The sequence below is a fragment of the Choloepus didactylus genome, chromosome 3, assembly GCF_015220235.1.
Source record: "Choloepus didactylus isolate mChoDid1 chromosome 3, mChoDid1.pri, whole genome shotgun sequence".
Taxonomy (NCBI): domain Eukaryota; kingdom Metazoa; phylum Chordata; class Mammalia; order Pilosa; family Megalonychidae; genus Choloepus; species Choloepus didactylus.
Window position 1 is genome coordinate 152464648 of NC_051309.1, and position 27010 is coordinate 152491657.

The 27010-nt window shown below is 39.7% G+C and overlaps 2 protein-coding genes across 3 annotated transcripts; one reads left to right on the plus strand and one right to left on the minus strand.

Annotated features, from left to right (window-relative positions):
- Position 1: 1 nt before the first annotated feature.
- Positions 2–27010, plus strand: RAB33B (RAB33B, member RAS oncogene family). Of its 2 annotated transcripts, none has more exons than XM_037830692.1 (3): positions 2–200; positions 365–632; positions 24217–27010. In XM_037830692.1, exons 2-3 carry the CDS (start codon positions 384–386, stop codon positions 24655–24657), a joined length of 690 nt encoding a protein of 229 aa, XP_037686620.1. In that variant the 5' UTR covers positions 2–200; positions 365–383; the 3' UTR covers positions 24658–27010. The 2 variants fall into 2 exon arrangements, with proteins under 2 accessions (XP_037686620.1, XP_037686621.1); XM_037830693.1 differs by having other exon boundaries at positions 2–129.
- On the minus strand, positions 4458–6803 carry LOC119529864 (acyl-protein thioesterase 1-like). The gene has a single exon (XM_037830695.1). The coding sequence runs from the start codon at positions 6717–6719 to the stop codon at positions 6093–6095; it is 627 nt and encodes a 208-aa protein (XP_037686623.1). The 5' UTR covers positions 6720–6803; the 3' UTR covers positions 4458–6092.

Consider the following 27010-nt stretch of genomic DNA (forward strand, 5'->3'; position numbering starts at 1 on the left):
GGGCGGGAACGTTGGACGTGGCGGGGCCCGGACAGTTGGGGTGGCGGGCCCAGGGTACTCTGCTCTCCACCCCGCAACCTGGCATTCGGCGCAGCTGTCCAGTCCCGGAGGGGCGCCGCGCCTTTCCAGGTAGACTGGCGCCAGCCCAAGTAACCGTGGGGGTGGAGCCGCGGCAGCAAAGACCAGCGCGACTGAGACCGGTGGGCGCCACACCTGGGCGGGGGCGGGAAGGTGCGCACGCGCGCTGCCCGGGTGGAGGGCGGTGGCTCCTGGGGCGTTGCGCAGCCGAGCTGGCGGGCTGGGCGCGCTCGCTCTGGGTGGCTTAATCTCCCAGCCTTTCAGCGTCTCCTTTCCTCCGCCTCAGTTTGGGGCGGATCGGGAGAATGGCTTCAGAGATGGAGTCGTCGCTTGAGGTAAGCTTCTCGTCCAGCGGTGCGGTGCTGGGGCCCTCAGGGTCTCTACTTCCGGCCCGCTCCCGCATCTTCAAGATCATCGTGATCGGCGACTCCAATGTGGGCAAGACGTGCCTGACCTACCGCTTCTGCGCTGGCCGCTTTCCCGACCGCACAGAGGCAACTATCGGGGTGGATTTTCGAGAACGAGCGGTGGAGATTGATGGGGAGCGTATCAAGGTGAGCGGATGGGAGACTGTCAGGGAGGAAGGGCGCCCCGAAATGACAGGTGTCCCAGTTCCCATCGTGGGTAAATTGTTGGTCCTCTGCGGGGTGTGCGCCCCATTTTTTTTTTTTTTTTTCCTCAAGCTGATCTGGCGGTCGGAATTGGTGATTGGAAGGATTTGTATATAGCAAACTTCCAAGGCAGTGCTTCTGAAACTTTGATGTGCATGCGAGTTACCTGGGGTTCTTGTTAAAATGCGGATTCTGATTTAATAAGCTCCCGAGTAATGTAGCTGCAGCTGGTTGGTGGACCACACTGAGTAGCAAGAGTGGAGGGTTATCCACTGATTCATTGTGTCTCACGTGCTGGGAGTCAAGGAAGTCAGACCAAAGGGAAAACAGTAACATTTTCAAGCATGGAAAATTCATTTAATAAATAACATTATTTATTAGACATTCATTTGATTGTGCATGCCCTAGGTATTGAGGAAGTAAAAGCCCCTGCTTTTGAGGAAGTGTTTAGGTATTCCCATGCCTACAGTTCTGATACAGTAGTTCTGTATGACATTGTTTAGAAAAACATGTTTTCCTACAGAAACATTTGATACATGATGGTTCCTACTTGGGTTGCACATCTCTTGGCTTCACCTCAGACCACTCTCCCAATTCTTCCTTCTCTTTAAGTCATTATTGGTGGCTCCTGAGATTGGGGCACCAGTAATGGTAGAGAGAGTAGCTAGCGCAAAGGTCAGGACTAAAGTTGTGAAGGGTTGAATTATGAGCATTCGAGAATGAAGGTGAATGACAGAGCTGAGGCCTCTTGATGTTGTAAACCTCGGACACACTTCATTCCAAACTAGGTCTAACCCCTCAGCCACCTGCTAAACACCACCCCTGAAAACGTGGGCCCTGGCAACTACGCTGCTTTCCCTTACTCCTATTACCTTTTGTTTCAAGTTAGGGTGTTCATCTTTACTTCACTTCCCTAGGGGAGTGGAGGAAGCAGGTTTGGTACTTCATTTTTATCCTCACATCCTTGAGGCAAGAACAGTTTATTTTTTAGTTTTCTAACCCTCATCACCCTCAAAGGGATTTTACCACTAAAGGAGAAATAGACTGCAGGTTAAATCAACCTGTCTTAGGCCCTTTTTCTTTTAATTTTTTTTCAAAAGCTTTCCCATACAAGCTGCCAGTGGTAGTCCTTCAAGTACACTGTATTGGGGAGTTAAGAAAGATTTGTGTACATTGCAGAGCAAAAAATAGAGTAAGAAGAGGCTAAACATTTTTTCACCAGCATCAGGTTAGGCCAGGGAACCTGTGGGAGGGAAATTAATGGGGTTTCTGAGGTTTGAGAGGCAGTTTAGATAGGAGGAAGCAGGAGCTCTGGGAGAAAGTGCAGGGGCTTTGGAACCCAACTGACCTGGGTTTAAATCTGAACCTATAAAAGGGTAAGGGCAGACTATGTGTCCTTAGGAAGATGGCCAGCTTTGCTAGGGACTGTCCCACTTTAAAACTGGATGTCCCACATCTCAGAAACCCCCTCATTGTGTTAAAATACTTTTATAATTGTGAACTGGAAAATTTTCAGAGAGCCTGTCCCATAGAAGTGCTCTGTCAGAATCAGTTCAAATACATTGCGAAATGTAACAAAGTTGATATTTGTTAATCTGTCCCTAGTCACTCCCAAATGAAAGAAGAAGATCTTGTTCACAGGATTTTGGAAGTTGAATGAAATTATAAAATAAATTCCTTAAATAAAAATGCATTTGATTTTTAAATTGAGATTCCCAACTCTAATCCATATGCTCTTTCTTTGTGTGTGTATCCCATCATGACCAGCTACATTTCTTTCATACAAGCATTTTTAAAAAGCACATACAGCTATAAAATTATTAAAGGCTAGTGTTGGACTTAGTCCATCCTCCCATTAGATATTATTAGTTTCTACTAGAAAATAGCAATAGCTTCCTTATTGTTTTTGGCAGTAGAATTTAAATTTTGCCCTGTTAAGCTCAAGATGTTAATATTAACTAAAGGAAAATAATCAGGACTTGCACTCCTATTAGTGAATCAAATATGTAATGAGTAACTGCTGGAAAGAAACATTTTGTTAAGTACAAAGAATTGTGATATGATAAAGAAGCACACTATGCTTCAGCGCCAAATATGGACCACTGCATATTTTTGAACTGAGAATGTTTAACATTTTTAAGTGGTTGAAAAAAAACCAGAAAGATTTTGTGACATGGGAAAATTACATGAAATTCAGAGTTCAGTGTCCATAAATAAAGTCATGTTGGAACACAACCACTCTCATTTGTTTACATATTGTCTGGGTGCTTTTATGCTACAATGACAGACTTAAATAGTTGTGAGAGACCATAAGGCCCACAGAGCCTAAAATATTTACTGTCTTGGCCTTCACAGAAAAAGTTTGCTGATACTGATATAGTACATAGATAAATTGCCTTCCTAGCTAGGTGTAATAAGATTTATACACCTAAAAAGATTACCAACAAAACCAAGCAATGAGTGAGTGCTAGATTATTGGTTTGGAAGTTGGTAGAGGATTCTAGCTTCTCTGCTTAGAGAAGAAGGCTGAGCTGGAGGGGGTTGGGGGATGGGGGGGGGGCGCTTTCCTAGTGAGGAACATCAGTGGGATGCTCCAGCAGGATCAGAGGTTCCTGGGGAAGAGGGGCAAGTGAGTAGAATGTGGGGTGCCGGTAGCAACATTTGTGAAGAGTTTGAAAAAAATCTGTGGAGTCTAGGCTTCATTCTATAAACATGGTAAAAGCATGGAGTATTTTATAAAAGATAAATATGGCAGAATTAAGGATGAATCGAGAGCGAGACTCAGTTTACTCCTTGGCCTGTTTTTCTATCTCTGTTCTCTCCATTAGCAGTCTCTTGCTTCAGTTGTCACTTCTATGAAGATAACTTCCAAGTCTTTGGGCCAGACCTTTCCCTTCATGTGCCATTCTGCATTTCCTGCTGTCTTCTATGCATGACTATTAGGATAATCCCTCCTTTGCTTTAAATATCTGAAGTGAGTTCATCTTCCTGGCAAATCTGTCTCTTCTGTATTCCTCCTCGGCATCACCTCAGGGTCCTGATGCCAACTCCTCGTCCTTGTGGCCTCCTCCCTCTCCTTTATTCTCTAAATCCAGTCGGATTTCTGTCTGCATGATTTCTTTCATTCAGCCTTTCACTGAAATCCTAGTTCAAGATTTTTGGGTTTGTTTCTTCTTCTTCTTCTTCTTCTTCTTCCTTCTTCCTCTTCCCTCTTTCTTGAACTATTGTAGCAGCTCAATTGGTCTCCCACCTCCCATTCTCCTCAGTTAATCTTTTTTGTACATTATTGCCAAGATGTCAGAGAAGTGTTGCATTTCAGGGAGATTATTCTGCCCTGCCTTAGATGTCCTTGGCGGTTCTCCGTTATATTATAGATTAAAGTTGTGAAATTTTAAATTAACATAGACCTTCCTTCATCCAGCTCCAGATTGCTTTTCTAACTTTATTTTCCATTCATTTTCTTCAGCTACCCTTCTTGCACCCAGCTATTTGCTGATCCCTATGTTTTGCTCACTCTTTGCCTGGATTATCCCCCCTTTCTCCACATGCAGTTTTTCCTTTTTCAACTCAGTCAGGGTGTCTCTATCAAGAATTTTCTGCTTCTCCCCACCTCTCCTTCTGTGCTCTACCTCCATCTATGAACTCTTTTTTTTTTTTTTTTTTTTTTTTTTTTTTGGCAGAATTAAATTTTATTTCACATTGATACAAACCGTGAAAAAGATTTACATTTTCCCACACTACAGCAAAACTTTTCAATGGAATAAGGTATCTTGACCATAAATAAGATGTTTATTTGTATAACTGAATATAACTTTATATTCTTCAAAATAAAAGACAATGTGTTTGTAAATGATTGTTTAAAAGTTTTAAATCCAGACATAAACATATGGCTTAATTATTAACATTCTATATTGTACACTGCCAAATTATTTCCTTTATCAATTAGCACCCATTTATACTGACGCAATTCCATCATTGTTTTATCAGTTGGAATAAAACCCCAAAACTAGCAATTCAAAATACCAAGCATACACTTCAATTAAATATTAAACTGTGTGGTAATTATACCATATGTATCAAGTTCTGACTACCCTTTATTACCCAGAAATTTGTTTTCAAATAATTTTACAGTAATCTGAAAATACTGACTATATAAAATCAAAGGATTGCTATTTTTATGTTTGCACAAAAACTAAAATATCATTTGATTAAAGTCAAAATTTCAAAGATGTTCACTGGCAGATAAAAACCAAAGCAAAATTTTCTGATGGATTCTAATTTTCCACAGTAGCTGGTTTCAAACATGTATAAAGTAAGTAAAATTAAACTCTATACTACAAGGAGAATCATCTTAGATCAAATCACCTTAGAAATTACAATTTTTAAGATCAAGTCTTAAAATTTCAGAACATAGTAAAGTATGATCTAATCATTCTTCCATTTGATTACAGAAAATTAAAACCACAGAATCATTCTGTTCCCTGAACTAAAGATTCTAATAACTGAGTAAGTCTAAATTTGGACTAAAAAACAGTTAAAGAAATAAGTAGCACAGAAGTTTTAAGTGATGTCTGGTTTCATTATAAGTATAAATACATCATAAATACCATATGTCTGTGATTCAGAATGTCAAATTACAGCATTTATTAACATCTGATATCTATGGCAGGGAAACAATATTTGGTCTCCTATGAAGGATAATAAAGGCAGAACACATGCCTTTTCTAGAAAGGAGAAAGAGTATTAAATGGAAATGATAAGAAAAAAAGTCTGGTCCCCCAAATAAAAGGGCATTAATTGAGGAGAGCAATATTACTCTTTCATTAACACTTAAAAGTATTATCCCTATTATTAGGAATTATATAATACCATCTCATTTTGTACTATCATTTTGATGTATATCAATACCACCTTATTTTGTATTACAATTATTATGTATATATGAATACATACATAAAAATACAGCCACTGTGTGGTGACTAGGCAGTTTGGGAATAAATCCATAGTCTAAGTCATGATGCACTTAAATCATTTATATCTTAATTACTCATTTAAACCTGAACAAATTTTCTCTAAGCATACTAATAATTTCCAAATGATGTAATGAATATTCTGGTTGCAGTATTTTATTATTTTTCTGAATTACATTTGGGAAAAAGAAGCCAGCTGCTTCACCTATTTTAATACTAGTATTACTCTGGGATCACAATATACAGATACATGAAAAGAAACTTAAAAGAACATACATTTCCCATGAGGAGACATTTAGTTTGTGTCATTGGTACGTATTTGCAAAACATTCTAACACTGCAAACAAGAGGTTTCAGGATTGGGCACATTTTAAAAGTTTCTACTCTACTACAGTGATGCTGGTGTACTTCTACCCAAGGCCTCTTAGTGATGTCAATCAACTGACGGTAGGACTTTATCAATGAATTGCTTGATATCCATCATTTCCTGGTGACATGAACTGTGCATCAAGCCCCCATAGGTTTTGAAGGCTACATTGGCTGGATTTACCAATGTTTTTAGCTTTTCAGTAGTAACGGAACCAAACATTAGGGGGACTAAGGGGTCACAATCTCCATGACACTGGAGGATAGATATGTCTTTATTAGTGCCAGTGATAGGACCCTGTGGAAATGAATCCCGAAGTGGAAGCCAGCAACTGAGTGCAATGACACCTGCCAGTTTCTGCTGCGTGGTAAGAGCAGTATATAAAGATAAAGCTCCTCCCTGGGAAAATCCTCCCAAAATAATCCTGTTAGAAGGAATTCCATTCTTCACTTCTTGGTCTATCAAAGATTTGACATTTTCTGCCGCCTGCTTGATTCCAGGTTCATCTTCCAGTGAACCAGGTGAAAGCCCAATAATATCAAACCAAGAAGGCATAGTCATATTCATATTTAATGTTACAGGCATAACTGGCCCTGTGTCTCCCAATCCGTGAAGAAAAATAACCGCCGCGGTGGCCTTGCGGGCGGCGGGCACGATGGCGGGCAGCGGGGCTGACATGTTATTGCCGCACATGCACGGCTCGGCGGCCGCGGTCGGAAACGGAAGGAAGAGAGAGCCGGTCGCGGCCTCAGACCAGCAACCGACAAGCGGGAGTCCCGGCCCCCATCTATGAACTCTTTTCAGCACCTTACCTTAGCCTTTAAATGCTCTGTCTCTTTCATCATTGTATTGTATATGTGTGTTACCTCCTTTTGTAGGTCCTGTTCATTCTTACTCAAAGCAGGATTCATGTCTGGTAATTTCACAGACTTCTTCCTATGTCTCACTCAGTTCTTAAACCATGTAGTAGGTACTTAGGGAATAAGTGTTGAATGTACAGAGGCAAGGAGATCAGTTTGTATCATGCTCTGGAAATCCAAAATTGAGGTGATAAGGGAAGCTAATGGAAAGAAAAAGTGATAAAAGAGACACTTTGAAGATAAAGCCAAAAGGTTTCAGTAACTGGCTTTTGGTGATGAGAAGAAAGAGAACTCAGATGACGAAGGTTGTCGGCCTGGTAATACCGTTAGTAGATAGTTATTGTAAAATGTTGTGTTTCAGTCATATGTTTGTTTAGATGGTGGTATGTTCAAATGGAAATGTCTGATTGGCAGATGGAAATGTGGGGCTAGAGCACAAGAAATAATCCATATGGAAATGAGGTTTGGAATTTTAGATGAGAACAGATGCCTGATATAGTTAATATGCATAGAGAGCAAAGTATAGGTGTGCTTTATAGTGTGATGAAAATGATATGCAGTGAATGCTGCAACCAAATGTAAATTATTTGAGAATATTTATCCTTATCCATTGTTCTGTCTTGATCTTAATAGGTAAAATAATGTTTATAAATCAAAGAATATTTTTATATGAAGTCATCATAACCTACAAGGATTAAATTGAAATTTATCTTTTTAAATGTGGTGTTGGTGGTTAGAGCGGTACCAAATTGGTCCTTTTGATTTGATTTGAATTGATATTCAGTGAGTGAGAATATAGCAGTTGGAGGGCCTTAAAAAGAATGCTTGAAAATCTTAACTTGTGACCCCTTAACTAGGAAACCTTTGGGGGTTGGGGGTTAGGGGCTGGCAGGGATTCTGAATTGTGGGGGTTCAGTCCTAGGAGCTGCATGATCCATGCAAGGCATGTTTTCACAGACCCAAGCCCTTCCACTATATGAAGGATCCCTGGAACTGGGTCAGGTCTCCCCGTGTTCTTCAGTGTGATTTCAGAAGCCTGTGATTCTTGTACCACTTCTTAGGAGGATGGCAGCATTGGCCTGGGCACTCAGAGGTGGCAAGAAGAGATAAGATTATTTCCTTCCCTGGAATCTTAAAACAATGGTCAAGATCTCTTGCTCTGCAGTCTATATTAGGACTCTTTTGCTCAAATTAGCTTAAGCAAAATGGTAATTTGATTCATATAACTGAAAAGCCTAGGAGTAATTTTCTCCTAGTTCTGACAACAGTCCTAAATGGAGATTTAGTGACTGATGATGCATTGGGGCACACACCTATTCCTGAACGGTGGTCTTGGTGAGGTGCAGTGTTTTGATTAGTCAGGCCTAGATCACATACCCAGCCCTGGAACCAGGGTTCACATGAAATGGAAGTAGGGGAAGGATGGTTCTCCAAGGAAAATGGGATGCTGTAACAGAATTAGGAGTGGATGCTGGGCTGGGAAAAAGAATAAATGTTCTCTACAGAATAAAGTGGTCTGGGTTAAGTCCTGGCCTTAATAGTACCTTTGTGGTGTCAGGTGAATTGCTTAACCTTACTACTTTACTCACCTGCAAAATTAGGTAACTATCATATAGAGCTCAGTATAAGAAGTAAGATAATTCATGCACAGGACTTAGCATAGTGCCTGGAATATTCTGTGCCCCAAATAAATAATGGTAGTTGTGTTAGGATTCTCTAGGGAAACAGAATCAACAAGAGATGTCTATAAATGCAAGATTTTATAGAAGTGTCTCATGCAACTGTGGGTATGCATGAGTCCAAATTATGTAGGGCAGGCAGCAAACTGGCAACTCCAATGAAGATGTTCGATGAACTCCTCAGGAACAAACTGGCAACTTCGATGAACTCCTCAGGGAATGCTTTGCTGGTTAGCTGAAGAAGACGTGAAGGCCTTCTATTTGTCTAGCTTTAAAAGTCTTCAAATGATTGGATTAAATCCAGCTGATTGCATTCTCTCATTGTGGAAGATGTGCACTTTGTTGATGTAATCAGTCACAGCTGCAGCCAATTGATTGATGAGTTAATAAACCAGCCTTCTGGTTTATTAACCAGCCACAGATGTCCTTGCAGTGGCCAGTGCTTGCTTGAGCACACATCTGGGTACCATCACCTGGCCAAGTTGACCCATGAACCTAACCATCACAGTTCATCCCTTGTCAACTTGGGAGTTATACACATCACCTAAAACCATGGTTTATCTCTAAGTAGAGAACAATAACAGACATATATTTTGCCTAACAATACTCAGCTGTCCTGCATACACCAGAAATGGACTAAATATCTCCAGAATAGGGTGGAAGTCCTTGGGTGACATTAACTCTTAAAATTGATTTCCTTTAACTTAAATGCTGCAAAATGAGCAATACAGCTTATGTCTTATGATAGGGGGATAAGATAGAGAAGAAAGCAAAGATATTTGCTTTACACACAAATACAAACATACTCATAACAAAACAAGGAGGAAGTATTCATGCCATCATAGTCCTCGTTTCTGTAACTGGTGACGTGGGCATAGTTCATATTTATCACTACCTTCTTCCACTACCCATTCTGTGTTCCCTTTACCCTCAGCAAACACTTCAGCTGGCCATGGTTCTTTGCCTGGTAGGGTGACTCAAACCTTCATTCCAAAGTTTCTTGGCCATTGGTAGTTCTCTCTGAATTGGGTTGTTGCAATTTTTCATTGACTTTAATCACAGGGCATGGTAGTACTAAGAGAAGCCCTAGGGGATCTCCTGTATTCCAGGAAAACTCTTCTTTACCTCCATTGTGTAGTTACACTGCTATTTCCCCTTGAGAGTCAGGATCAATCACCCCAGCCAGTACAGTAGTCCCCTTCCTTGCTGTTGATTCAGAGGCATAAGAAGCCCAAAGTGGCCAGGTGGCAGTCTTAACTTCCAGTTCAGTGGGATTGTTGTTGTGTTTCCTGGTGGAAGCACTCCTCCTTTTGGAACTAAGACTTGTAAACCAGCAGAGCTTAAGCTTGCAGGGACAGGAAGCAACAGTTTTCCTAGTGGATCATTAGGAGTGATAGTGAGTGGTGCCACTCCTGTGTTCACCCCTTGATTCCTGGACCCATGAATCCTGGCTATAGGAGAAACAGCACCATAGAGTGGATGCTGATTCAGAACTTACACAGCCTCCTGGAGAACACTGCCCCAGTCCTGCAAGGTACTGCCACCTAGTTGGTGCCGTCATTGAATCTTCAACAGGCCATTCCACCATTCTATCAACCCAGCAGCCTCTGGACGCTGGGGAACATGGTAAGACCAGAGAATTCCATCAGTATGTGCCTATTGCCTCACTTCATTTGCTGTGAAGTGGGTTCCTTGGTCAGAAGCAATGCTGTATGGAGTATTATGATGGTAGATAAGGCATTCTGTAAGTCCACGGATGGTAGTTTTGGCAGAAGCATTCCGTGCAGGGAAGGCAAACCCATATCCGGAATATGTGTCTTTTCCAGTAAGAACAAATCGCTGACCCTTCCATGATGGAAGAGGTCCAATGTAATCAACCTGCCACGAAGTAGCAGGCTGATAACCTTGGGGAATGGTGTCATATCGGGGACTGAGTGTGGGTCTCTTCTGCTGGCAGATTGGGCAATCAGCGTGGCTGTGGCCAGGATGGCCTTGGTGAGTAGAAGTCCCTGTTGCCGAGCCCATGCATAACCTCCATCCCTACTACCATGACCACTTTGTTCATGAGCCCATTGGGCAATGACAGGAGTGGCTGGGGAAAGAGGCTGATTGTTATCCACCAAACGGGTCATCTTATCCACTTGATTATTAAAATCTTCTTCTGCTGAAGTCACCCTCTAGTGAGCATTCACATGGGACACAAATATCTTCATGCTTTTTGCCTACTCAGAAAGGTCTATCCACATACCTCTTCCCCAGGCTTCTTTGTCACCAATTTTCCAGTCATGTTCCTTCCCAGTCCCTGACCATCCATCCAACCATTAGCAACAGCCCAGGAATCAGTATACAAATGCACCTCTGGCCGGTTCTCCTTCTAAGCAAAGTGACCAACCAGGTGCACTGCTCGAAGTTCTGCCCACTGGGAGGATTTCCCCTTGCTGCTGTCCTTCAGAGACGTCCCAGAAAGGGGCTGCAGTGCTGCAGTTGTCTACTTTCGGGAGGTGCCTGCATATCATGCAGAGCCATCTGTAAACCAGGACCAAGTTTTCTCTTCCTCAGTCAGCTGATTGTAAGGAACTCCAAGAGATGCCATAGCTCTGGGCTAGGAAAGAGAAGGTAATGTGGCAGGAGTGGGGACCATGGGCATTTGGGCCACTTCCTCGTATAACTTACTTGTGCCTTCAGGACCTGCTCAAGCTCTGTCTCGTATATACCATTTCCATTTTTTGACGGAGTGCTGCTGTGCATGCCCAACTTTTTGGCTTGGCAGGTTGGACAACACCCAGCTCATGATAGCTCATGGTAACTTGGTGGCCCATGGTTAAGTGTCCAATAGCAGGCCAAAAGCTGTTTCTCAAATGGAGAGTAGTTATCTGCAGAGGATGGTAAGGCTTTACTCCAAAATCCTAAGGGCCTTCATTTTGATTCTCCTATAGGAGCCTGCCAAAGGCTCCAAACAGCATCTCTATTTGCCACTGACACTTCCAGCACCATTGGATCAGCTGGATCATATGGTCCAAGTGGCAGAGCAGCTTGCACAGCAGCCTGGACCTGTCACAGAGCCTCGTCTTGTTCCATTCCCCACTCAAAGCTAGAAGCTTTTCTGGTCACTCGGTAAATGGGCTGGAGTAGCACACCCAAATGAGGAATATGTTGTCTCCAAAATCCAAAGAGGCCAACTAAGTGTTGTGCCTCTTTTTTTGGTCATAGGAGGGGCCAGATGCAACAGCTTATCCTTGACCTTAGAAGGGAAATCTTGACATGCCCCACACCACTGGACACCTAGAAATTTTACTGAGGTGGAAGGCCTCTGTATTTTTGTTGATTTATCTCCCATCCTCTACCACGCAGATACCTTACCAACAAATCTAGAGTGGTTGCTGCTTCTTGCTCATTAGGTCCAGTCAACATATCAATATAATGGACCAGTGTGATGTCTTGTGAGAGGGTGAAACAATCAAGATCCCTGTAGACAATATTATGACATAGGGCTGGAGAGTTGATATAACCCTGAGGCAGTATAGTGAATGTATACTGCCGGCCTTGCCAGCTGAATGCAAACTGTTTCTGGTGGTCCTTTCTAACAGCTATTGAGAAAAAAGCATTTGTTATCTCAATAGCTACATACCAGGTACCGGGGGATGTGTTGATTTGCTCAAGCAATGTTACCACATCTGGAACAGCAGCTGCAATTGGAGTCACCACCTGGTTAAGGTTATGATAATCCACTGTCATCCTCCAAGACCCATCTGTTTTCTGCACAGGCCAAATGGGAGAGTTAAATGGGGATGTGGTGGGAATCACCACCCCTGCATCCTTCAAGTCATTAAGAGTGGCATTAATTTCTGCAATTCCTCCAGGAATCCAATATTGCTTCTGGTTTACTATTTTGCTAGGCAGGGGTGGTTCTAGCAGCTTCTACTTGGCCTTTCCCACCATAAGAGCCCTCACTCTGTGAGTCATGGCCCCAATATGAGGATTCTGCCAGTTGCTGAGTATATCTATTCCAATTATGGATTCCAGAACTGGGGAAATAACCATGTAATAGGTCTGGGGACCCACTGGACCCACTGTGAGATGGACATGAGCTAAAACTCCACCAATCACCTAACCTCCATAAGCCCCAACTCTGATTGATGGACCAGAGTGATATTTTGGGTCTCCTGGAATTAATGTCACTTCTGAACTAGTATCTAAAAATCCCCCAAATATCTGATCATTTCCTTTTCTGCAATGCACAGTTACCCTGGTAAAAGGCCATAGGTACCCCTGGGGAAGGCTGGGAGGAAGATGAACAGTGTAAACTTTTGGCAGTGTGACAGGGTTCTTCCCTAAGCATACCTGGCCTTCCCCTCATTCAAGGGGCTCTGGATCTGTAAACTGTCTCAAGTCTGGGAATTGATTATGGGGCCATGACACTCTGTTTTTGTACTTCAAAGTAGACTTTTGTTCACTTGACTTAGAATTCTTCTGCTTATACAGCTCAAACAAGAGTTTAGTAAACTGCCCATCTCTTTTACTGCTGGATACTCCATGATCTACTAGCCAATGCCATAAGTCTCTGCAAGTCAGATTATTTTGACTGCTGCCTTGAGCCTGTTTTCCGTTATGGTAGCCACACCCACCTTGCCAGTTTGAATGTATTAGACCCCCAAATGCCATTATCTTTGCAGTCTTGTGTGGGCAGATGTATTAATGTTGCCTAGATTGTAATTCTTTGAGTGTTTCCATGGGGCTGCGACCCGCCCAGCTGTGGGTGATACTCTGATTGGATACTATCTGTGGAGGTGTGGCCCTGCTCATTTGGCATGAGCCTTGATTAGTTTACTAGAGCACTATATAAGCTCAGCAGAAGGAGCAACCTGGCTACAGCCACAAGGGACACTTGGAAGAACACACAGATTGCTGAGAGCAACTGAGAGTGACATTTTGAAGAGGAGCTGCAGCTAAGAGAGGACAAAACACCCCAAGAGCAACATTTTGGATAATGCCATTTTGTAACGTAACCTGGAGACAAACGGATGCTAGCCACGATCCTTCTGAGCTATCAGAGGTTTTCCGGACACCAATGGCCATCCTTCAGTGAAGGTACACCCTTACCTTGGACACTTTATGGCCTTAAGACTGTAACTTTGTAACTAAATGAACAGAAAAGCCCATCCATTTCTGGTGTTTTGCGAAAAGGCAGCATTAGCAAAGTGGGACACCCACCTTGTCTTTGAAGATTAACTGCTGCCACGTGGCTTCTGCTGACTCGGGATCCAGTTATCCCCATTGGGTTTAAGAATTCCGGCTGTTCCCACAGTAATATCTGTCCTGTAGAAAAGGGCAACTACAGAGATCTTCAGGGATGACGGAGCTAGTCTCACAAATTTATTCCTCACAGTTTTGGTAAAAGGTGTGTCCTCTGGACATTCCAGAGCAGGTCTTCCATGATAAATCCACTCTAACATTACAATCTCTCTAAGCCTTTGATCGCCTCCTCTGCATTATACCAGGGCAGTTCTGGCATTTCAACCTCAGGTAATGTTGGCCACCTTTTAATCCACCTTTCAGCCAACAACCCAAACTGTTGATGCCCTTTCTAACCACTTGAGCTACAACACTGAATGCAGAATCTCTGCTTAGTGGGCCCATATCAGTAAATTCAGCCTAATCCAACTTTATATTCCTTTCACCATTATCCCACACCCTTAATATCCATTCCCACACATATCCCCTGATTTCTCTCTGTATAAATTGGAAAACACACAGTTCTTTTGGAATATAGAGTACTTCCTCATGGGTCACACTTTGTATCTCACCCTTTGGGGTCTGTTGGGACTTTAGTCTAGTTATAGGTCTTGAAGCAAAGACTGGTGGTGGGGGTGGGTCATGAAAAGAATTAGAAGTATCCCTCAAGCCATTTACCTCAGGACATTCTGTTGCAGTTTTATCTGGTGAAATAGCATTAATCTCTCCAGACAGAAGAGTGAGGGCTGCTTCCTCAGGGGAGGTGATTACAGGATTAGCATGCACTGAAGGGTTAATCTCTTTAGGTGGAGGTTGGATGGCAGGTTCCTCGTGGCAGACTGGAGGTTGGGAAGCTGTTTCCTCAAAGCAAGCTGGAGGTTGGGTAGCTCTCTCCTCAGGGCAGACTGGAGATGGGGTTGCTGTTTCCTCAGAACAGATCCCTACAGGTAGATATATCTAACAAAATCTCAGCAGAATCCAGGGTTCCAATGTCCTCACTGCTATTATCAATCCATATGTCCCCAATCCAAGTTTCAGGATCCTGTTCTTTTCCAATCACTGCCTTTACTTTAGCAGCAGACACCCTATGAAGTTGAGATTTTAGTTTATGTTGTAAATCTGCTACTCGCACAATGAGACTCTGGGTCTGGTTTTCAGAAATCTCAAGTCCTGGTCACAAGAAATAAGATTTTCTTTCAGGGCACACATAGAAACCTTTACATCTGTCATACAGTGCTTCAGTTTTAAATTTGAAGCCTTTAGCTTATCTCTTTCTCTTATAACTTCATCCAACATGTCTTAGAGCAACAGCCAACATCATTATACCTCCTAACTCTGCAAAACTCTGTTAAGGTGTCAAAAACACTGTCACCCAGAGCCTTGCTTCATACAAGAGTATGATTAGGAGAATCAAACGGTGATATTTTGCGTATCTCCATTGCCAACTCGTGCCATGGACTGTTAGTGCCATCTTGATTATTGGAAATGGAGTCATTAGTGCCTTTGAATCTCATCAGAGTAGAAAACCAATTGTAAAAGCCTATTTAAAATTCTGTTTCTCAAGAACCACTCCCGGTACAAACTTGTATTAGTTAGGGTTCTTTAGGGAAACAGAATCAGCAAGAGATATCTGTAAGTATAAGAGTTTATAAAATCTTATATTTATAACTGTGGGTATGCATGAGTCCAAATTCTGTAGGGCAGGCAGCAAACAGACAACTCCAATGAAGATGTTTGATGAACTCCTCAGGCAGCCAACTGACAACTTCGATGGAATTTAAAGTAGAGATTCATGAAATACTATTAAAAGAAGCATACTTTATGTTGTCTTTATAATGTTTAAAAATAGTATAAAATCTATGGGAGCACACATTAGTCATTGATTTCTTTTAGCAATGTTTTGTATTTTTCTGTGTATAGGTTCTTTACATCCTTGGTTAAGTTTATTCCTAGATAGTTCCTTCTTTTAGGTGCTGTTGTAAATGTAATTTTTTTCTTGATTACCTCCTTGGATAGATCATTACTAATGTATAGAAATACCACTGATTTTTGCATGTTGACCTTATACCCTGCCACTTTGCTGAACTCGTTTATTAGCTAAGGTAGCTTTGTCATGGTTTGGGGGCAGGGGGAGCTTTCTAAATATAGGAACGTGTTGTCTGCAAATAGTGAAAGCTTAACTTCTTCCTTTCCAATTTGGATGCCTTTTATTTCTTTTTCTTGCCTAATTGCTCTAGCTACAACTTCTAGCACAATGTTGAATAGCAGTGGTGATAGTGGGCATCCTTGTCTTGTTCCCAGTCTTAGAGGGAAAGTGTTCAGTCTCTCACCATTGAGTATAATGTTAGCTGTGGGTTTTTCACATATGTCCTTTATCATGTTGAAGAAGTTTGCTTTGGGATTAGTGTGCTGTTCTTTTTCTAGGTGTGCAATTAGGTCATTGATATTAGCTTTTTCTTCCTTTTTAATATAGGTGTTCTGGGCTATAAATTTCCCTTTCAGCACTGCCTTTGCTGCATCCCGTAAGTTTTGATATGTTTTATTCTTGTTTTCAGTTGTCTTGAGATATTTTCCGATTTCTCTTGCAATTACTTCTTTAACCCACTGATTAAGAATGTGTTTTTTAATCTCCATATATTTGTGAATTTTCCAGTTCTCTACCTGTTCCAGCTACATACCATATGGTCAGAGAAAGTGCTTTATATAATTTCAGTCTTTTTAAATTTATTGAAACCTGTTTTGTGACTGTTCCAGTTTGCTAATGCTGCCATTATGCAAAATACCAGAAATGGATTGGCTTTTATAAAGGGGGTTTATATGGTTACAAATTTACAGTCCTAAGACCATGAAAGTGTCCAAACTAAGGTATCAACAAGAGGATACCTTCACTGAAGAATGGCTGATGGTGTCTGGAACATGTCTATGAGCTGGGAAGGCACGTGACTGGCGTCTGCTGTTCCTTTGCTCCCGGTTTGCATTTTAAACTGGCTTTCTTCAAAATGTCTCTAGGTTTCTCTTAACTCCTGTCTCTCAGCTCCTGTGTGTCCTTGCTTCTTTCTGCTGAGATGTTTCTCTCTAAGCATCTGGGGGTTCTCTCTTAGCATCTCTGGGGCAAACTCTGGGCTTCGTCTATTATCGTAGCATCAAACTTCCTTCTGTCTGCATCTCCAAACATCCCTAAGTGTCAGCAGGCATCTGGGTCAGCTTTTGAGGTCTCTTAAATAATCCAGTGAACTAATCAAGACCCACCCAGTGTGGGCGGGGTGCACACCTCCATGGAAATAGTCTAATCAGCAGTCCATGGAAATGATTTGATAAGAGGTTCCATCCTGACCAACAGACTAATCAGTCTGCCCCCACAAGATTGCATTAAAGAATGTGGCTTTTCTGGGGGACATAATATATCCAAACTGGCACAGTGACCTAACAAGTGGTCTGTCCTGGAGAATGATCCATGAGTACTTGAGAAGAATGTATATCCTGCTGTTTTGGGGTGCAGTGTTCTGTGTTTGTCTGTTAAGTCTAGTTCATTTATCATATTATCAAAGTTCTCAGTTCCCTTGTTGATCCTCTGTCTAGATGTTTTATCTGTTGACAAAAGCAGTGTATTGAAGTCTCCAACTATTATTGTAGTGTTGTCTATTACTCCTTTCAGTTTTGCCAGTGTTTGCCTCATGTATTTTTGGGCACTGTGGTTAGGTGCATAAATGTTTTTGATTGTTATGTCTTCTTGTAGATTTCCCCTTTTATTAGTATCTAATGCCCTTCTTTGTCTCTTATAACATTTTTTCATTTAGACTCTATTTTGTCTTTATTAAGGATGTAAAGGACTTCTACATGGAAAACTATAGAGTATTACTTAAAAGAAACCAAAGAAGATTCTCCTTCATTGTTTTGCATATGGATATCCAATTCTCCCAGCACCATTTATTGAAGAGGCTATTCTTTCCCAATTGAGTGGACTTGGAAACCTTGTCAAAAATTAATTGGCCATAGACATGAGGGTCTATTTCTGAACTCTCAGTTTGATTTCATTGTTCAAAATATCTATCCTTGTGACAGTACCATGCTGTTTTGATTACTATAGTTTTATATTTGAATCTGTTAATGGCTTTGGGTAGAATTGATATCTTAACAATATTTGGTTTTCCAATTCATGAACATGGAATGTCCTTCCATTTATTTAGGTCTTTGACTTCTTTTATCAATGCTCTGTGGTTTTCTGTGTACAAGTCCTTTTAATCCTTGGTTAGATTTATTCCTAGATATTTGATTCTTTTAGTTGCTATTGTAAACAGAAATTTTTTCTTGTTATCTTCTTTGGATTGCTCATTACGAGTGTGTAGAAACCTATTGATTATTGCATGTTGATTTTGAACCCTGCCACTGCTGAATTCATTAGCTATAGTAGGTTTTTTTTGTTTTGTTTTGTTTTGTTTCCATCCATCACATTTAATTTTTTTCCAATTTTTAGAACATTTTCATTACTCCAGAAAAGAAATACAGACAAAAAAAAAAAAGGAGACTTCAATCTTCCCATACCCCTACACCCCCCTCCATTGTTGACTCATAGTATTGGTATAGTACATTTGTTACTGTTTATGAAAGAACACTGAAATACTACTAACTGCAGTATATAGTTTGCAATAGGTATATATTTTTTTCCTTTATGCTCCTCTATTATTATCTTCCAGTTATAGTGTCATATGTTTGTTCTAGTTCATGAAAGAGATTTCTAATGTTTGTACAGTTAATCACAGACATTGCCCACCACAAGGTTCACTGTTTTATACATTCCCATCTTTTAACCTCCAACTTTCCTTCTGGTGACATACGTGACTCTGAGCTTCCCCTTTCCACCACATTCACGCACCATTCTGCACTGTTATTCTCACAACATGCTATCATCACTTCTGTTCATTTCCAAACATTTAAGTTCACCTAGTTCAACATTCTGCTCATAATAAGCAACTGATCCCCATTCTTTAGCCTCTTTCTGTATCCTGGTATCTTATGTTTCATGTCTATGAGTTTATGTATTATAATTAGTTCCTATCAGTGAGACCCTGCAATATTTGTCCTTGTGTGTCTGGCTTATTTCACTCAGTATATTGCCCTCAGGATTTCTTCATCAACCCATTTTTTTAAGATGGTTTTGTTCATACTCTATACATCCCATCCTAAGTAGACAATCAGTTGTTCCCTATATACTCACATATTTATGTGTTCACCAGCCTCACCAGTGTCTATATAAGGACATCTCCATTTCTTCCACAAAGCAGGAGGAAGAGTCAGAGAAGGTAGAGAGGCAAAAGAAAAAAGAAAGAGAAAAAACAAAACAACAACAAAAAAACCCATGACAGCTAGGAAGCAGCAAAAGGAAAGATAACCTTAAACTAAAGTAGAATAAAGACTCAGGCAACATTACCAATGCCAAGAGTCCCATACCCCTTCCTTATGCCCCCCTCTTATATGCATTTAGCCTTGGTATATTGCCTTTGTTACATTAAAGGAAGCAGAATACAATGTTTCTGTTAATTATAGTTTCTAGTGTACATTGATTGTATTTTTCCCCCAATACCTCCCTAAATTTAACACCTTGCAAGGTTGGCATTCATTTGTTCTCCCTCATGAAAAAACATATTTGTATATTTTATCACAATTGCTGAGCACTCTAGGTTTCACTGAGTTATACAGTCCCAGTCTTTATCTTTCCTCTTTTCTTCTGGTGTCCCACATGCTTCTAACCTTCCTCTTTCAACCATATTCATAGTTACCTTTGTTCAGTGTACTTACATTGCTGTGCTACCTTCACTCCAAATTGTGTTCCATACCTCTCACTCCTGTCTTCTATCACTCTGTAGTACTCCGTTTAGTATTTCCTGTAGAGCAGGTATCTTGTTCACAAACTCTGTCATTGTCTGTCTGTCAGAATATTTTAAACTCTCCCTCATATTTTGAAGGATAGTTTTGCTGGATACAGGATTCTTGGTTGGCGGTTTTTCTCTTTCAGTATCTTAAATATATCACACCACTCCCTTCTTGCCTCCATGGTTTCTGCTGAGAAATCTGCACATAGTCTTATTAAGCTTCCTTTGTATGTGATGGATCGCTTTTCTCTTGTTGCTTTCGGGATTCTCTCTTTTTCTTTGATGTTTGATAATCTGATTGTTGTCTTGGCATAGCTCTATTCAGATCTATTCTGTTTGGGGTATGCTGCACTTCTTGGATCTGTAATTTTATGTCTTTCATTAGAGATGAGAAATTTTCATTGATTATTTCCTCTATTATTGCTTCTGCCCCTTTTCCCTTCTCTTCTCCTTCTGGGACACCAATGATATGTACATTCCTGCATTTTGTGTTGTCCTTCAGTTCCCAGAGACATTGCCCATATATTTCCATTCTTTACTCTATCTCTTCTTTTGTGTGTAGGCTTTCAGGTGTCTTGTTCTCTGGTTCCTGAGTGTTTTCTGCCTCTTGAGATCTGCTGTTGTATGTTTCCATTGTGTCTTTCATCTCTTGTGTTGTGCCTTTGATTTCCATAGATTCTGTCAGTTCTTTTTCAAACTTTCAATTTTTGCCTTATGTACGCCCTGTGTTTTCTTTATAGCCTTTATCTCTTTTGCCATATCTTCTGTAAACTTTTTGAATTGATTTAGTATTAGTTGTTTAAATTCCTGAATCTCAGTTGAACTGTCAGTTTGTTTCTTTGACTGGGCCATAACTTCATTTTTCTTAGTGTAGGTTGTAGTTTTCTGATGTCTTGGCTTCTGTTTTCCTTGGTTGTCCCAATCAGGTTTTCCCAGACCAGAACAGGCTCAGATCCCAGAAGGAAGAAATATTCAGTATCCAGTTTTCCTGATGGTGTGTGTTTCAGTTTGCTAATGCTGCTGGAATTCAAAACACTAGCAATGGATTGGCTTTTATAAAGGGGGTTTATTTGGTTACACAGTATACAGTCTTAAGGCCATAAAGTGTCCAAGGTAATGCATCAACAATTGGGTAACTTCACTGGAGGATGGCCATTGGTGTCCAGAAAACCTCTGTTAGCTGGGAAGGCATGTGGCTGGCATCTGCTCCGGAGTATTGGTTTCAAAATGGCTTTATCCCAGGATGTTCCTCTCTAGGCTTCAGTTTCTCTCCAAAATGTCACTCTCAGTTGCTCTTGGGGCATTTGTCCTCTCTCAGCTTCTCCGGAGCAAAAGTTTGCTTTCAAAGGCTGTCTCCAAAATGTCTCTGTAAACTGCAGTTCTTTCAGCTCCTATGCTTCTTCAAAGTGTCCCTCTTGGCTGTAGCTCCTCTCAAAATGTCACTCTCAGCTGCACTGAGTTCTTTCTGTTTGTCAGCTCATTTATATGACTCCAGTGATTTAATTTAGACCCATGCTGAATGGGTGGGGTAACACCTCCTTGGAAATTATCCAGAGTCATCACCCACAGTTGGGTGGGGCACATCTCCACAGAAACACTCAGAGAATTACAATCTAATCAACACTGATGCATCTGCCCACACAAGATTGCATCAAAGATAATGGTGTTTTGGGGGACATAATACATTCAAATCGGCACAGTGTGTCTTAGAGGATTGACGCACCCTGTGCTTTTCTGTCACTCCAGACTGGTGTAAGGAGGTGTGGCCTGTGGCTTTTTTCCCCCAGGCTCTGAGGTCTGGTTCTGAATGGAAGGTGGGTGGTAGAGCTTGGCACTGCCTTCTTCCTCTTAGGGAAAATATGCCCCCTAGAGAGAAGTCATTTGTATATGAATAGATTCTTTGTTTCTCTGACTCTGCTGTCTCCACCCTTGTCTGTGTCAGAGTTCTGCAAGTTTAAAATGGCTGAGGCTTTCTCTACTGCAGAGCACTGCAAACTGAAAACAGCTGAGGCTTTCTCCACTGAGCCGCCCAGGTTGAGAGAGAGAGAAAGGAACAGAAAGTCCTCTTTCAGGTTCAGTCTACAGCCTCCAGATTCACCCATCAGCCAGAGATAGCACCCAGTCCTTTGGGCTCCCCGTCCCAAAACAGATATGTCCCCTGGCTCTCCAAGGTCAGTCATCACCAAAACCCTCTGTCTGCTTGTTGGGGATTCATAGTTTGTATTGAGCAGGTAACATTAAAACCCCAGTTGGAGCTGGGCTGAGGTATATTTGCTTGTTCAGAGAGTGCTGCTCTCTTATTACAGCGAGGCTTTGCAGTTCAGGCTGCCGTGAGGGAGGGGCTTTCAGCTTGGGTCTGCAGTTTTTACTTACAGATTTTATGCTGTGATCTTGGGCATTCTCCCAATCCAGATTGTTGCACAATGTGTGGACAGTCACGGTTGTCTCCCAGCAGTTATTCCAGATCTTTTACTAGTTTTTCCTGATTGTTTATAGTTGCCCTAGGGGGACTAAACTTAACTTCCACTCCTCTCTATTCCTCCGTCTTCTCTCTCTCCTAGTAGCTTTGTTTTTGATTTTTCGGGATTTTCCACATGTAGGGTCAAATCATCTGTAAATAGGGAAAATTTTACTTCCTCCTTTCTAATCTGGATGCCTTTTGTTTTTCTTGCCAAATTGCTCTGGCTAGAACTTCCAGTATAATGTTGAATAACAGTGGTGACAGTGGACATTCTTGTCTTGTTCCTGATCTTAGAATTCTTTCTGTTTTTCATCATTGAGTTTGATTTTAACAGTGGGTTTTTCATATATGCCCCTTATCATGTTGAAGACATTTCCTTCTATTTCTAATTTTCTAAGTGTTTTTATCAAGAAGTGGTGCTGGGTTTTTTCACATGCCTTTTCTATGTCAAATGAGACAATGAGGTGTTTTTTCCCTTCATTCTATTAATTGGTGTCTTACCTTAATTGACTTTCTTTTTTTGAACCATTCTTGTATCCCTGAGATAAATGTCACTTGATCATAGTGTATAATTGTTTTAATGTCATCGGATTTGGTTTGCTAATGATTTTTTGATGGATTTGCATCTGTGTTCATAAGGGATATTGGCCTGTAATTTTCTTTCCTTATTATTTCTTTACCTGCCTTTGGTATTAGGCGATGTTGGCATCATAGAATGAGTGAGGAAGTGTTCTTTTCTCTTCATTATTTGGGAAGAGTTTGAGAAACAATGCTAATTCTTTTTTGGAATATTTGGTAAAATTTTCCAGTGAGGCTTCTAGTCCCGGGCTTACTTTGTTAGGAGATTTTAATTACTGCTCAATCTTCATCTGTTTACTTGTTATTAGTCTTTTGAGAACATCTGTTTCTTCTTGAGGCTATATTGGTAGTTTATGGTTTTTAAGAATTTGTTTCATCTAGGTTATCCAGTTTCGTGACATGTTGTTGTTCATAGCATCCTCTTCTAACCCTTTTTATTCTGTGGAATAGATAGTAATGTCCCCCCTTTTCTGGTTTTAGTTATTTGTGTCCTGTCTCTTTTTTTCAAGTTTTGTTAATTTTATTGATCTTTTCAAAGTAATGGTTAGTATTTCCATCTCTAATTAAATTTTTAAAAATATGTTCATTAAACACACCTTGTCTGAGCACTTAAAATGTAGTGAATGTTCTGAGTACTTGTCTTTATGTACTATATCCTACTTACTTGTATCTTATATCTTGTATTTCTTTCTACTTTCATATCTATGAGAAATAATCACTTAAGCCTCCAATCCATTCTCTGAATATCTATAATAGTACAAGACTTTCAGTTTAAAGTAATCTAAGCAAGTCTGCCTCTAGTCTTTCCATTTTGACCAGAACCGTCATCATTTAACTGTTTTAAAGAATTAAACAAAAGTGGGATAATTCAGTGTGATAAGAGAATCATGACACATGAGTTATATTTAATTTTAGACAACATTTTCCCCCAAGTTCCCCATACTTCCACCAGGATATCTTGGAAAAATTTCGTTGGAGATGTTTAGGATAGATAAGTCACTTTCTAGCCTTTTAAAATTTTCAAGGGGCCTGAAGTTCATGGAATATATATGTATGTTGGTTTGGGGACTGAACCTCATGATTTTTGACATCTATCCTAAGTCTCATATTTTAAGTTAAACTAGTGAAAGGTAGAGAAGAGCATATAATACCAAATTTACAGAACTTTAAACACTCAGTATGTTTATTAAAACTTGACTTTTTTTTCTCTTAACATTTTAAAATGAGTTTTTGAGGTATAATTTTAATCAAATTTGACTTACTGAAATTAATCAAATGCTAAGTTGACATATTTGTTCTGACACCTGCATTATGAGTTAATTATAAGGTAAGTAGACTAATATGAAATCTGGATCCCAGAGGTAACACTGAAAAGGCATGATGGAAGGGAAAAATCAAAGTATTGTAATGAAGACATGCTGAGTACCATGTACGAGTGATTAAATTAATCAATATGTGCCATTGTAATGAAATTTTTTGTTTTCTTCTTCTTTTTCTCCCCATTTTTAGATCCAGTTATGGGATACAGCAGGTCAAGAACGATTCAGAAAGAGCATGGTACAACACTACTACCGAAACGTACATGCAGTTGTCTTTGTGTATGATATGACCAACATGGCCAGTTTTCATAGCCTGCCATCTTGGATAGAAGAATGCAAACAACATTTGCTAGCCAGTGATATACCACGGATTCTTGTTGGAAATAAATGTGACTTGAGAAGTGCCATTCAGGTACCTACAGACTTGGCACAAAAATTTGCTGACACACACAGTATGCCTTTGTTTGAAACCTCTGCTAAAAACCCCAATGATAATGACCACGTGGAAGCTATATTTATGACCTTGGCTCATAAGCTCAAGAGCCACAAACCATTAATGCTTAGTCAGCCCCCTGATAATGGAATTTTCCTGAAGCCTGAACCAAAGCCTGCAATAACGTGCTGGTGCTAAATATTTAATTTTGACTAAAGAAATACTTTTGAAGAATGACAGTGATGAGTCATGAGATTTAACCTCAAATATAATAGATCATCTTGATACTCTGTTTGTCATTGTCATGCTTACTTTTGTACTTTGCATCCATGTAATCAAGTTTGTCACTGTGCAAGTTGGTTTTCAGATGAGGCTGAAATGAAGCAAAGGTATGAAGAATCAGAATGTCTTTCCATTGATAGCCTAATAAAGGAGGCTTAATATCAGGGTGCAGTGGAATTTTAAGAGTCAGCAGCTAATTCAATCCTCTGTTCCTGGGATTGAGAAAAATATATAAAGAGTTTAGTACATACCTACAGATATGTCCTTTGAATGGAAAGTGTTCTCAATAAGGTAAAAACTATTATTTACCTCTCCTCACAGTCCTTTAATTTGTATTATTAATGTATTTAATTGCATTATTATTGGCACATTTTAGAGCCTAAACTTTAGTGCCAGTGGGAGGAGAAGGAAGAGAATGTTTTCTGGCTCTCAGTCCTTGAAGAAGGGCCTGTCCAATACTCTAAATTCTTCATACTTCTAATCAATATCAATTAGTTCTATAAAAAGCATTATTTTTAAAAGAGTAATTTGAATTGTGTTCTTACTAAATTCTATTAAAATATGCAAAAGTAAGTCAGATTTTAAGATAAATTAAGTGATATAATCAGGCACTTTATATTTTATTTTGGCACATTTAAACAATGAGAAACAAATTGAAAGCATTGGAGGAATTGTAACTTGGGGGAAAGTAGGTAAGCATAGTTCCTGGCTACCACCACAAGACTTATTTTAACTTTTAGTAATTTCAAGCCGTGTATCTGATGTATTATCTCTTGCTCCTCCTCCCCTGAATAATTTAATGACTAAAGGCTGAATTAACAAATCATCAGCTTTCATTTAGTTTGTAGCTCTGAGGGCGTAGCTCTAATTACTCTGAGTCTGCGTGTCTCTCTCTGCAATGGTATTGTGTTGTAGTATATCAATTAAATTCCTTACATTTTGTGGTCATAGTGAACTATTTCTCAGTATGAAAAGTAAGTTAGATATTGAAAAATATCTTGTCTATCCCTCAGTTGTGGAAAGAATATTTGCAAAAAAATTTTTACCCTAAATGCTTTTACTTTGAATTTAAGACTTTGCACATAGAAAATAGCAAGCTTGCATATGCAGCTGTTACATAAATGGAATGTAAGCCATGAACTTGAACTGAAATGTGCACATTCACTAATTCTAATAGATTGCTGTCCTTGATAATTTTAGAGGAAATTAAGTAAAAAGATGATTGTACTTAGAATATTTTCAGAATGGTGAAAAAGAATTACATGTGGAATTTAGGTTCTGATTTTTGCTCAATCTTCATGGTGGTCCTATCAGGATAATGTAATTACTCAAACAAGATAATTCTATTAACTAACCAAAAGTAATAATTAGAGGAAATAATTATTCAGCTTTAAATGTTAGCACTCAAGGAAAGATAAATTGACTTTATTTGAGCTTAGGGAAGTTAATCAGTTTTTCTTAGTCATGATAGAATTAAAAATTCTTTGATTTTCTAAATTAACATTGATTTGTAACTATTTTTATATAAAGTAGTGACAGCTATGATAATTGTGATGGGTGTGACAGTTTTTAAAAGAAGGGAATCTGTATATTGCTTTCGAAACATTTTCTAAAATGATGAAAAAGTTTACAAACTTTCCAAGCACACTTAAGTTTTTCAGTATAACTACTAATTAATGGCTTTAAAAATGTAATTTAACTTTAGTTCTTTTTGTAAGAAGTTAGCAGTAACTATACTTTACAGTTCTGTGAAAAGACTTAATCTTTTTCACTTTAATATTTATTAATTTTGAAAGATTTGTATCTCATTTGTAAGAGTTTATTGTTCTAATTTTTTGTGTGTATGTTTTTATTTTAAAAAGAATATACTTAAAAGTTGAATGGGGATAAAGCTTTTAGATATTTTTCCAAAATATTTATAAAACAATACATTGACTGAGAAATCATTTCCAGAATGGTGGCTACCTTACAACTAATTATTAATTTTTTAAGCAGAAATCACACATTTTGTAGACCAGTGAGAATTTATTTTATCTAGGATCTTCAATTGGCAACATCAATCAGATATGTTTTGGAAAAGTCTTAATTTGAGAGCACTAAAGAAAGCTAATCCAGAATCCAATGTAGTTAGCTATCAGTTGCAGCAGTCTTTTGAAAGAAATTTGGATTTCCTCTTGAAATCCAAGCTAAAGTCAAATAATTTTGTTGTGGAATAATGTCACTGTAACATTCCTCCTATGTTCAATAAACTAGATTTGCCACAAAGAAA

Excerpts from the sequence above, each read along its gene's own strand:
- RAB33B (XM_037830692.1), top strand. The coding sequence starts at position 384 with ATGGCTTCAGAGATGGAGTCGTCGCTTGAGGTAAGCTTCTCGTCCAGC. Across the intron at positions 633-24,216 it reads TTGATGGGGAGCGTATCAAG|ATCCAGTTATGGGATACAGC; the intron begins GTGAGCGGATGG and ends CCCCATTTTTAG.
- LOC119529864 (XM_037830695.1), bottom strand. The coding sequence starts at position 6,719 with ATGTGCGGCAATAACATGTCAGCCCCGCTGCCCGCCATCGTGCCCGCC.